A 12354-nucleotide genomic window follows, 5' to 3' on the forward strand; every position below is an offset into this window, starting at 1 on the left:
CTCACACCGACAGTAAAAACAGATAAGACAGCTCTCTCAAGCCCAGGTCAAGAAGGGGTCTGCAATGAAAAAGATTAGTAATTTAGAGGACTGTATCTGTTATGTCATGTGAATGAATAATGAGTCCCCATGGTATGCCACAGTGTAGCTCCACCCTCAGCTCCAGTCCTGATTTTCAAGACTGGTTACCACTAGTCTAGACATTATATAGGAAGAGAAAAGGAAAGCGAGAGAGAGGTCTAGGCTTTAAGTCCCTGCTCCATGCTCCACCCCTGGTGTTCCTGTTTTCCACGTCTTTGTCCCCGGAACTTGCACTCACTCCTGGGTGTCCACTAGGGTTTTCTGCTCGCATCTGGATCCCAGTACGACTAGCATACAGTTCAGGGTCCTGTCTTACAGAAACCACGGCCTCCTCAACTTTGGAAAGAAAGAAAGAAAAGAAAGAAAGAAGAAAAAAACACTTTCCCGGCAACTCTTCTCTCGTGGTTTACGTTTTGCACTCGACGAAGCAGTTAAGCGGTATCTTAGTGTGATCCTGAGATTCCTGCCCGCAGTCCGAAAAGTTTTTACATGTTTTAAAAGTCGTTTTAAATCGTTTCTTCGTGTTCGCTACGATTGAGTCTGGAACTCGACATTTAGCGAAGATTGCCGAACTTTTTATCGGGCGAGGTTTGAGCTGCATTTACGATTATTTTTGGTGTTTTTTCTCCCACAAAGTTGTTTCAGAGGTGGCCTCAGAGCTGCTGTGAATGAAGTATCTGTTGAGCTGAAGAAATCAGCGCGTCTCCATGAGGAAACTCAGCGTGGGAGTCGCTGAAACTTTGTCCTAGCTTACACACACCTGAGCGACTATACCTTTTTTACTTTTTGTGCCGGTAACTTTGTATTTTTTTTGTCTTTAACTGACACAAAATGAAGACGATATTGGTGCTGTGTGTAGTTTGCACGCTGGTTGTGTTGTCTGTGTCGGGGACTGCCGAGCAAAAGTTGAAAAACTGCAACGAAGTTCGTGCTGCTTACAGCTCTAAAGGCTTCAACGTGAACGATGTTCCCAACAAAGGAGTAAATGGTGAGTTTTTACATTTTGGCTTTACGAACAGTTTTTAACCTTAAATACTGTAGTCCAGAGCACTGGTTCCCAAAGTGGGGCCCGGGGACCACACACGGGTCCTGTAGAGGTCTCCCGGTGGTCCTGAAGCTAATGAGAATCTTCAGTTAGCAACTTTAGCATAATGTAAGACCGTGTAAAAGGTCAGTTAGATTTGCTCTCAGGGGTTTATATTGTTAGCTTCTCCAATACCGCAGAGAAAGCCAGCAATTCCAAGTCATAACTCACTTTACAACACTTTCCAGATGGTTTACTTGAGGTTAAAAAAATGTCTCAAATGTAATAAAGTTTTAGAGTTATTGACGTGTAAAAGTATAGAAAGTCCTACAACTTGCAGTATAACTGTCAATATTGCAAAAGTACATGTTGTGCCCCTGGCAAAGTCTATAGGGATACATGGTTCATCATGCAAACATGTTGCCTTTTCATGTGTTAAAAGTTACAGTACATTGTTAAGTTGGGGGAAAGTAGCCGTGAAACATTTGGGGATGAATTCTTCAGGCAAATGTGGTGCTGGCAACACTCCACTCCAGCTCTGGGTAAATATAGCCCTCATAGGAAATACTTGTAGGTAATTCATAACAATAAAGAGGTATAATCAACACACAAGCTCTGGTCCCCATTGAAAGAATCCAGGCCTGTGTTTATTTCCAGGCTTCCTTAACAGAGACTCCTATGGCTGTGAACTGCAGGCAGCCTGCAGAGGTTTAGTAAACACTGCTGTGCATTGTGAATAAGTCTCATGGATGTTTTTGTTCTTTTGGGGATATTCTGATTTGGTTGATGTAACATATGCTTTGTAGGCACATGTTGTTCTGCTACATCTGCCTCTGCTGGACAGGATGCAATGCAGTAATGAAGACTGCATGGTAAAAAAAAAAAAGGAACTGCTACATTTTTAGCAGCACAGAGGTGAGAAGGCAAATCAATTTAGCTAATCATGCGTTAAACCCAAGTGATGGAAACTTGCATAGGGGGGCTCACAGTGGAGGCTTGAGGGGAGCAGGGGAAGGGGGTTGGGGTTTGAAATTCCACTGTGCCTTGCATACTTTAAATCCCTCCCTTCTCTCATTTCCTTTTCATTTTTATGGTGGTTAAAATGAATATGCACACATATATTCAAAACCCTAAATCCAGTCCATTTTGGTAACCAGTTTTGCTGTGGCTTTAGCATGTTGTTCCTATTCAAAATTATAGCAGTAGGTCATCCGAGAGTGGCTGCTGTCATGTTGGGGTCTTGTTTTCTTTGTTTCTTTAAGGTTGTGCGTTTGGATCTCAGTGGACTTTAATTAGTAGCTTTTCGTTTTGGATTTTCTCACCCTAAAGATTTGAAATGTTTCAATGTTCAAGTTTGTGTTCATGGAATCATTTGATCTGACAAGAGTGGCCAATGATGTTCTTTATGAGTTTACTTTTACTCCAAGAGGAAGTTCAGATTGTCTATTTCTGTTAAACACCGCAGCAGTTTCAGTTTGATCGTACTGTCATAACAGTCGAGATTTTATTTTTTCTTGCATTTTACACACGCCTTTCAGTCCTTTTGTTTTCTGTCTGCATGTCTTTGTGATGCTAAATGTCACAGAGAGTACCCCAACATGTCTGCATTGGTCAGATGTAATTGTCTTGCATCTTTGGGGTTTGAAAGAAGGATCTGAATGAAGGCAGTTTTATTGTGCAGGTTTGTGTGCTATACACACGTGCCCGTTCCTTACAATGGATTCCTGGTGTATGTCTGGGCCTAAGGCAGGGCCGACCTCAATGAGCAGCTCATTGTCATTGAAAGAGACTGAGATAATTGATCCATAGAAAGCAACAAGGTCTACTGTCATTAAAGAGAGTAGGGGGTCTCCACAAAGCAAGAAGCAGATACAGAAGCCCTGCACCCTTTAAATGTTTCACGTTGGTGCGGAGAAACTTTAGTTGTGTGTGTCAGGGCTCCACTTCTACACTATAATGGGTCAAACTCACAGTATTAAAAAGTTTTAATCAAAGGAACTGTTAATCGGGAAGGTATTTTTTATCTGGCACATGTGCACGAGTTAAAAAAGTTGATTTATAATGGAAGAGTTGGAGCAGTGTTATTCTATTCCTCAAAAGACTTAGAATATTTCTACAGTCTTTCTACTGTGCAAACTTATGTTGCATAGAGGACAAGCTTTGAAAATTAGTGTCGTTGCCAGTTGTCACAGAGAGAGATTTTGGAAATGTTTATCTCCTCTTGAAAAAGGCATCATAAACAGATTGTCTGAATATGAGTCTTATTGGAGACGCAGGATTCCAAACTTGCCTTTGGTAACCACAAACATCTTGTGTTGTTGTTGGCGGTGTGGAGATAAGAATGTTTGTTACCATTCACATTACCGACGAGCTCGGCTGATGCCAAACTCCAGATTCAATAAAGATGCTTTAATGTAAAACTGCAATGGAAACCCTGATCGCTGCTGCATAGAAAGAATAAAGCAACACAGAGGAAGAGCAGGCTCAGTTGGTAAATTCCTTGTTGATCCCATGGTATCAATCTTTTACCGCTCACGTGGAAGCAGTTCAAGATCTCATTTCCAAGTTTCTTGTCTGCTGGAGGATGATTTGTTTGGGGCCTGTGGTTGAACGCCTCACTTAAACGGAGAAATGAATAACGCTCACAGTCCTGATGATGACAGCTTAATAATTTTAATCACACAGAATGTAAATGTTTGTTTTACTGTCTGAACCTATCTGCTAATAGAAGGTGATGTTTATTTTTCTTAACAGTTAAAGGTGATACACGCTTAATGATATCTGCTTAGTGCTGTTGCGTCACTGGCCAGCTCGTCAAGCTCAGTCTGATAGCAGAGCGGTTAACACTGAGCAGATTGGTATCTGCCATGTCAAAGGGTCCTCATCGCAGGTCTGGGCAGACGCTGCGCTTCCCTTTTTGCAGCTCTTAAAGCCAAATCTGTTTTGGTTTACTCTGGCAGGCAGGCTTGATGTCATGCTTCAGGTATGGGACAATGGCTGAGATCAAAGAGAAGAGGGTCGTTTTCCCCCCCATTCAGCACAAGGAGCATCCCCTGCTCACAATCAGTCCCGTGCATTATGACTGAAACTCAAAGCGTGCATGACCTCATTGCTTTGGCCTCTGGGTGAGCTCGAGACATTCTGCAGTCTCGCATTGTGAGGGCTCCTTCCCTCTTAGCCGATGGCTGCATGCCCTGCATCATTAGGGTTTGGGAAATAACAGGTTGTGTTATTGCAATGACATTCAGCAGATAAGATAAGAGCAGGGAACTGGGGCACACACAGTCTGCAGGAGCTTTTACAGCTCAAAGACCAATATTTGAGTGGCTCTGCAGAGTGGAACTGTGGCCTGGTATTTTAAACACCTGTAATAGTTAACTAACAAACCACCAGCTAAGCGTCTTAACTTGCCTTTCAAGCCCTCTCTGTTTTATGTGAGACACTGTGGAAGTCCAGCCATTAAGAACTTCCCATCCTCTGTTTTTAGAAGAATAAAGAAACTGTCTCTGCACTGACAAATGGAAAGCCTCATTTAAAAGACCCCAGGCAGGGAGCAGAAACACAACCTTTTTATAATTAGCGCACTACCTTAGTGTTTATTTGCCCGGATCTACAATTTAGCCCCTGCCGTCTCTTTTCCTTTGGTCTGGAAGGACTTCTAACATGCAGGTAGAAAGTAGTTTACGTTGTAGCCGATACTGAATTGCACAGTAACAGCTTGTTTAAGTGCTGTACTCTTTTCTCTAGCTGAGATCCTGTTAATGATTTCAATCTTCTTCTACCTCCTCCAACACATATCTGCCTTCCTGTGCATGAAACAAAACAAAACTGTGCACAAAGTTTTGCACCAGTCCTGTGCCACCTTCCTGACTGTGCTGCTATCACCGTCTTATGTCTGAAACTTTAAAAAATTGTAACAAATCTGCAGTAGTGCTACAACTGTAAACAGTCAAGTAAATCTAAAAACTTAAAGGAACATTTTCTGCGTTCTAACTCCAAAAGGTAATTATTGACAGTGGATAAAGAGCCTCTTTATAGATCAGTTTGTAACTTGAGGAGCAACCCGTCTCTGTACAAACTTTATTACAGATATCTCTCAATCGTCCTGATGAAGTTCACACATTCTCAGAATTTTATATTGATAACTGAATATTTGCCGTTAAAATGAAATCTACCTTCCAATGCTGGGAATCAAAACATTTATGATGGACCAACTCTGACTTATCTCCTCAGGTCAACGATCACATTCAGATCATGCAGCATGGACATTTAACCTGCCCAGGTGTTGTGATGCATGTATTAGGCACATGACCTGAATGTTTAATGTCACTTTAAACTGGACAGTGCAGCTGAATCAGCGCTGTGCAGGAGCAGTGATTTATGTGTCTTTTTCTCCATGGTTAATCAAACAATATAAAAACATGCAGACGTTTGATTTCCAAATCCCCAGAATGTAACTGTGGGCTATATCTTTCAGAGGACATGTCTGCTAAACGCTCCTTTTGTACTTTTTTTGTTCAGTACATGAAAGAAGAACAATGTTTTGAGACCAAACTGGTTTTCTGCCAGGTATAGAGAGATCACACAGATTGAGGCGTGTTGTTTAGGAGACGAAGTCCGGCCCATAGGTGTGGCTACAACCAGCGGTGGATTCACACATGCGAGTCTGACTCATGCTAGTAAAAGAAGTGCTTCAAAACTACACTTAAGATTAGATTGAGATGAGATTTTGTTTGCATAAAAATAATTCAGAACCGTGACCTACTGAGATCCTGTCAGGGCTTCATATAGAGATGGTGTACAGACTAAATAAAACATCATTTTGTCCCAAGAGGAATAAGTTGTACAAACATTAATGACTGATTTGAGTCGAGTATTGAGAAGTGTGTGTGGGTTCAGATAAAATAATCACTCTGCATTAAAGCCCGAGCAGCAGAGTAATCTCTGATAACATTCCTGAGCGATGGGATACTCTCTCAGGCCTCTTGGTTTGAAACCCTTCAGGCGCTTCTCTTCGGTTGCCTTATATGCCTGTTTTTGAAATCGGGTGTTGATACTAAAATGAAAGCGTTTCCATGTTTTGATATGTCAGTATTATAAGCCGGATCTGAAATAACAGAAACACGATAATCTCAGCCTTCAAAGCTGACCGCAGCTTTTGCTTGCCTTCGTCCTGCAGCAGGTTACACGAGGATGTAAACGTAGGACTCCTGGAAAAAGAGTTTTAAATTCAGGATATGTGTATCGTGATTAATAACTTATCGTCACCAGGAAAACTGTATCACAGATTCTTAACTGGAAGCTTGTAATATATCTCGACAATAATTCCGTCTGCTCTCGCTCGCTGTGTGTTACAAAGACGTGTAAGGCTGCGAGTTTCTCTTCTCTGGAGATCCGTTAAAGGCAGTGATAATGTGATGGCTCTCTGCCCTGTATATGTGACATCCCCTCCCTGTTTGGCAAGCCTTCAGGATAATTGAGTTTAGGTATCATGAGGTTGAGGTCTTATGAACCCAGGGGGAGCCTGGCTGTGACTTGAAGAGTCCACACTGGGCGGGAGGAGGGAGGGAGGGAGGGCAGCTCCACGTGCCTGCCAGCTCCACCGTATCTCGCAGCTGTAATCAGCTTCCTGCAATCGCAGTGTGCCGGCTCTGAGATCAGGAGCTCTCGTGGTGTCCGTTCCTGCTCTGCATCGGCCTTATCTGTGCTGCAAAATAAACCGGCTTATCACAGCGTAGGAAAAAATGTAGACCGCACACGGAAGACGTTCAGGAATGGTACTAACACTACCTGTTGGTTGATTGGTTCTTCTAGTGCTGATTCCAATAGCAGTGCATGCGCACATGTTTCTAAACATCAGTAGTCCTGTCTCCCTGCATCCTTTTCTTTGCCCGCCCCCCTCCCCTTCTTAAAAATGGCCAAGTGAGCGGCAGATCAGTGGGGGGTGGATGCTGTGTGTGGGAACAATTGAGCACCCCCTTTTTAGGCTGGCCTGCCTGCCCCCTCCTCACCACATTCCTCACCAGACCACCAAGACCCGCACATAGGGAGCTGGGAACACACGGCAACAAAGAGCACTAGAGGGACTGACTGGGGCATACAGAGAGAGAGCGGGGGGGGATTTGACTGACAGGAAAGAGTTTTGCACTAGGGCAAGTCAAAGTGAATATCCAGGGGAAATGGTGGGCCAGGCAGGAGAGCGACCCTGTGTGTGTGTGTGTGGGACACATGCTCAGGGGATCTGGGGAGGTAACTGCAAGCATACATGCGCTGTGACTCATCGCTGCTCAGTCATGCAGGCATGTTCGTACAGCCTGCTTCTTCTAGTAACCCTTGTGAGCATGCATGTCTGTCGAACACAATACAAGGTTTGAACACAGGTTTAACATCTTTGGGTGGATCTGTAGGGGTCCTTGTCGGATGAGAAATCCTGATCTGGCTTTGTGGTTTTTCCGTACTTTGACTTGAGGGAAGAGACCCCCTGAAACTCCTTGTTAACACGGCCTGTTTGCACGCTGTTAAAGTCTTTCTCCCCCTCCTCTGTTCTGACTGACATATCAGTTCGTTTTCTCCTCCGCCAGCTCGCTCTTCAGCAGCTCCGCTGGGAGGTTGTGTTTCATTCCTAATCTTTCCTTTCTTCGCCATTTCCTCTCCTTTGCACAGCCTATAGCAGGTTTGCTGGTATTCTGACGCCCTGCTCCATTCAGTCCATATCACTGTGCTTGTTTCCTTTTCAGTTTTCTTTCTGCAAAACAGCCAAAGGATGGTGCACATGCCAGAAATACACCACTTCTCTTGTAAAACTACATCTCCCTTTGGCTTTGTTATTAGTTCTGAATGTTAAAGAGGAACCATTAACACGTTTGCCCTCTCTGACACAAAGCACAGAGGAGTATTTGACTGAAAATCTGGCTTACATCACAAGTTGAGTTGCATTATTGAAACACAAAACACAGGCTGAGAAGTTTTCTGTCCTGAATCACATTATTGCTTTTATCTGTGTTTAGTTAAACACTCTAAAAGCAGTATGGGCCCAGCGCTCGAGTGTGTTGTTTTATCACAGCGACGCTTTCTGTAAAAGGGGTGAACATTGCCAGTATATTTCCCACCCTCGCCCCTCTCCGTCATTCAGCTCCTCTGGCAGCTGAAGTCCTTTTGTGCAGTCAGAGCTTCGGTGGTGTAACTTTTGTGTTCCTCTGATATTTGAGCCTCAGCGCGTCTCCTTTGTGTTGATCACCTCGGTGCTGGTGTCACTCCGCCAGCTGTGAGGAGTGTGGCGAAAGGCTGCGGGCTCTGATCCCAAACTGCAGGGGTGTAGTGTGAACCCCTTCGCCTGACGCTGCGAGGCTCCACTCACCCACCGAAGTCATTTCGGCGCGTAGCTGCCAGTGCGGGGAGCGTGGTTATGATGTAGGTGTAACTCAACCAAGGTTAATTGATTTCCTATGAAGCCGCAGTGAGCTTGATGTCTGCGATGATAGTCATGATCATCATTAGGATTTGTGCGACTCGCCAGAGGCCCCTGTGGTTAAGGAGAGCGGTGAGGGAGCCGAGCCAGGGACTTGCCTGGGTGTTTGGGCTGAAACCCCAGTGCTGGGTGCCGGCCAGATGAGCTGTAATCCCTGCTAATTACTCCCAAGGCCTACATCAAGTCTCCCACTGACGAGGGAGTCACTCACACTTAGCTCACTTTTCCAAACTGCAGTTAGCTTAATATGTTTCCTAATATTTACCTAATCCCTCTGTGTGCCGCTCGCTCTTGGTTTTCCTTTCATATAAATGACATTGTTTGAGATCAAACCGCAGTTTTTCTTCTTCAGCCTTTCAAAAGTCCTTTCTTCTGTCAAACAAAACACCAAGAGACAGGTCTTTGGCTGCTTCGCACAGCTCTGTGAGTTTGACTGACAACTAGATGCCATGTGTTAAAAGCAGGTCATCAAAACTCAAATTTTAAACATGAAGAAAACCATGCCAGATGTCTCACTGGCCGATAAGCAGGGGAGGGAAAAAAACACATGAAAGGATCAAACACTTGGTTCAGTGATGGATCTAAGGCTGCAAATCATCTGGTCAGTGTGTTTTCAGGGTGGATTTTGCTGGCAGAAAAGTTAGTCGTTAGGAGGGAATGTGGACGGCTCGCTAGGGGTTGAAATATTGCACATTATAGGAACGGCCAGTAGCTTTGATTTATCCACACATTCAGTATATTTGATCAGAATAGGCCCCATTAAACCGTCATACCGTTTAGACTCTCGAGTCGCTCTGACAGCCGGCGATGAGTGGTTCTCTTCCCACCGCCTCCGCCGGTGTCCAGTTTCGTCGGGCCCAACAGGTATATCAGAATCTTTGTTGCCCTTTTGTAGCTTTGAGCTCCCAGAAACCCGATCACGTACCTGACCTCATTCTGCCTGGGGGGGCTTCGTCGGGCCCCGTCCTGCCTCAACATCTGGTGGGCTTCAGCTGCTTTTGGATGTCTGTTATAAACATTGTCAGAGAGCTCCCTGTCCTTAGGAGGGGTTTGCTTGGCTTTTACTGGCAACTATGATATGAATTGTTTGTGTGTGAAGCTCTCATATCTTAGATAGAGAGAGGGTGTGTTATCATGTGAAACCAGCACACACAAATGTATACGAGCAGGCCAGCAAGACTGTTTAAGTGTAAAGCCTCTTAAAGCAGTGGGCAGCTCTTGAGCAACATGTGTGAAGCGCATCTTGAACAGGGCCTATTTGTAAGCTCAACGGTAGTCCATTTCTCTGACAGCACAGCAGTGTTTGCGAGGGTCCCCCGGTAAAGCGCTTGGCCTTAAGTAAAGAGTGTTTTTCATCTTCTCCTTTAAAGTCTGTTTTCATTTGTGCGCCATGAGTCAGTGGAAAGACGGAGGGCTGGAGAAACGGGGACAAGCCGGGAAGGCCTTTTGTGCCTCCTTCTTTCTCCTCCTCTTCTCTTCCCTTGTGATAATCACGCTGTGCCGTAACTTGTCCCGTCCGTTTGTCTGCGAAACCTCTGCCTGTCTCTGCAAATCTTAAACATAACACAGCCTCGCTCACATTTCCTCTCTCTCTCCCTCACACACACACACATGTTTAGGTTGAATCTGTAGTGAAGCACAGGATCAAACACCGCCACTCTTGCAGCTCATCAAAAGGCACACAGCCTGAAAGAAAGCTGAGGAAGGTCGAGAGATTAGATCAGTTGTTAGCGTGTATCATTGCCGCCGACTCCCTCTGATAGATGGTGTCATTGTTAAGGAACGACTCCCAGCAGAGGGCAATAGGAAGGAAAAGTTTTGCTTTATGTGTAAGGCTTTTGTGCTGCTTGCTGGATGGTTCGGTTTGTGCAGGTCTGAATGGCAGTCAGGCCAATCACCAGTGGTTGCTGTATTTACCAGAGGGAAGTGAAACAAGTGGAAGAGTTTGTGTGTTTGTGTGGCGCACCCTCTGAAAGGGGCCAGAATTCAATCTTGTCCCAGAAACAAACCACTTCTGTTTGAAGTATCAATTCCCCATAACAACATAAATCATGACGTCCTGCAGGCCTAAACCGAGAGACAGAAAGTGTTTGTATTGACCTTCCATTTCTGCGCTGCTGTGTGTGTTTCTTAACTTCTTGTAGACTTCAGCTCTCAGTTTGTTAATATAGCTTACAACACAACCTATTTCCCTCGCTCTGTTTTGCATGCAGAGGTCAGAGACTCCACATTTATTTTGGCCACAAGAGATCTCACATAATTGGTGCAGCAGGTGAACTCTTAGGAACAGCCGCAGCGGTTTGGAATTTGGTTTCTGACTTGTTGAATGCGTTCGGAGAAGTGCAGGAGCGAGCTGAAACCCTGACAAAGCAGTGACCTGGGAAGTAGTGTAGGCAGGGAGCTTTTGTGTCGGGAGACAAAGCCGGAGATGCAGGGCCGGGACAGGAGAGGGAAACAGACAGAGCGAGAGGCCACGGCAATGTTGTGGAATCTCTCCAGGGGCTTCTGGGTAAATGTTCATGGATGACAGCGTTTTGGAATGTTCACAAATGGAGAGTTTTAATTGGCCAGAGGCCCCAACTGGTTTAGCAATCAGAAATGGACTCTGGTGGCAGCGGGCTCAGATTTATGGATCCCTGGGTGCGCTTGCTTCGACAGATTGAGTTCCTCCTTGAAAATAATACAGACTTGGGAGCAAATGTAGAAGAAGAAGCGAGGATAAACAATTTACTCTTACCTCTCTTGTTTGTGGCAGTGAAGCACTTCAGTGTAAAACCAGTTTCGGGGACAGTGAGCTTCATACATTGTCGCAACAGACGGCCCTTTCTTTCTCACTATAGCCATGCCATATGACCAGCAGTTGGCAGGCTGGTGTTTTAACAGCTGTGTGGTGGAAGATATTTCAATATCTCATGTATGTAAGGGACACATCATTTCATTTAAACATTATCTGAAGCCCTGTGGCCGGCTGCTCTGGAGCTGAAAATACTCACGTCCAGAGAGTACTCTGTCCAAACCGACACTTCCTGCCTCATAAAAGCAGGGTGAGCATTGTTCTAAGTGGAGTAAATCTCTCATGTCAAAGAGATGGTGTTTCCCGAGCTCACCACCACTGAGTGGTTTCCTCCCAGTAGTGGATCCTTTAATTTACGGCTGTTACTGGTGCCCTAAATGACTGTCCTGGTGTAAGTCAACACTTCTGGCCTGACGCTGCATCGTGCATCGAGGTAAGCGTCCTGCCTCATCATGCGGGATGGCTGCTTTCTGGTCAGCTGACAAAATGTCCGGGTACAAACTACTTGATTGAAGCTCGCCTGCTGCTTCTTTAGTTTAGAGTTAGGTTGTCATCCTCCACATGGCAGCGTACAGGAGTGCATGTACCAAGATGAGTACAAGAAGAGCAGCTGTAGTGAGAGTAAGACAGGATGTAAAATGAACAATACATATGCAAATGTGCAGCAAGAGTGTATGCAGCCATCAGTTGTGTTATGTACATTATTCACCTTTTAAATACAGAATCAGTCATATTACTGATAAGCTGTTTGCCTTTTCTATAGTGCACAGATGCTCTCCATCACTACACAATTGCACATAATGTGTACCTGTGTGCTATTAAGCTACATTGCTTACATCTACTCTGCTAGATTTAATTTAAATCTTCATTGGACAAATCTGGTTATATTACTGGGTCAAAGTCAAAGTTGTAGCTAAAAAAAAAGAAGTCAAAACCAACAGCTCCAGCTCTGAGTGATGCATCCTGGGAGAACAAACTGAGGCAGAT

General features: G+C 44.7%; 1 protein-coding gene across 1 annotated transcript in view; it reads left to right on the plus strand.

Annotated features, from left to right (window-relative positions):
• The first annotated feature begins 320 nt into the window (after positions 1–320).
• Positions 321–12354, plus strand: part of gpc4 (glypican 4) — a 32855-nt gene continuing 20821 nt past the window's right edge. The window contains exon 1 of the mRNA XM_069670255.1: positions 321–1069. Coding sequence (XP_069526356.1) covers positions 913–1069 — 157 coding nt within the window. The 5' untranslated portion in view covers positions 321–912. The remainder of the gene's footprint in view (positions 1070–12354) is intronic.

Source organism: Semicossyphus pulcher, unplaced genomic scaffold (genome assembly GCF_022749685.1).
Source record: "Semicossyphus pulcher isolate SPU_LCO1_2020_fin unplaced genomic scaffold, fSemPul1.0.p SCAF_2, whole genome shotgun sequence".
NCBI classification, from domain to species: Eukaryota; Metazoa; Chordata; class Actinopteri; order Labriformes; family Labridae; genus Semicossyphus; species Semicossyphus pulcher.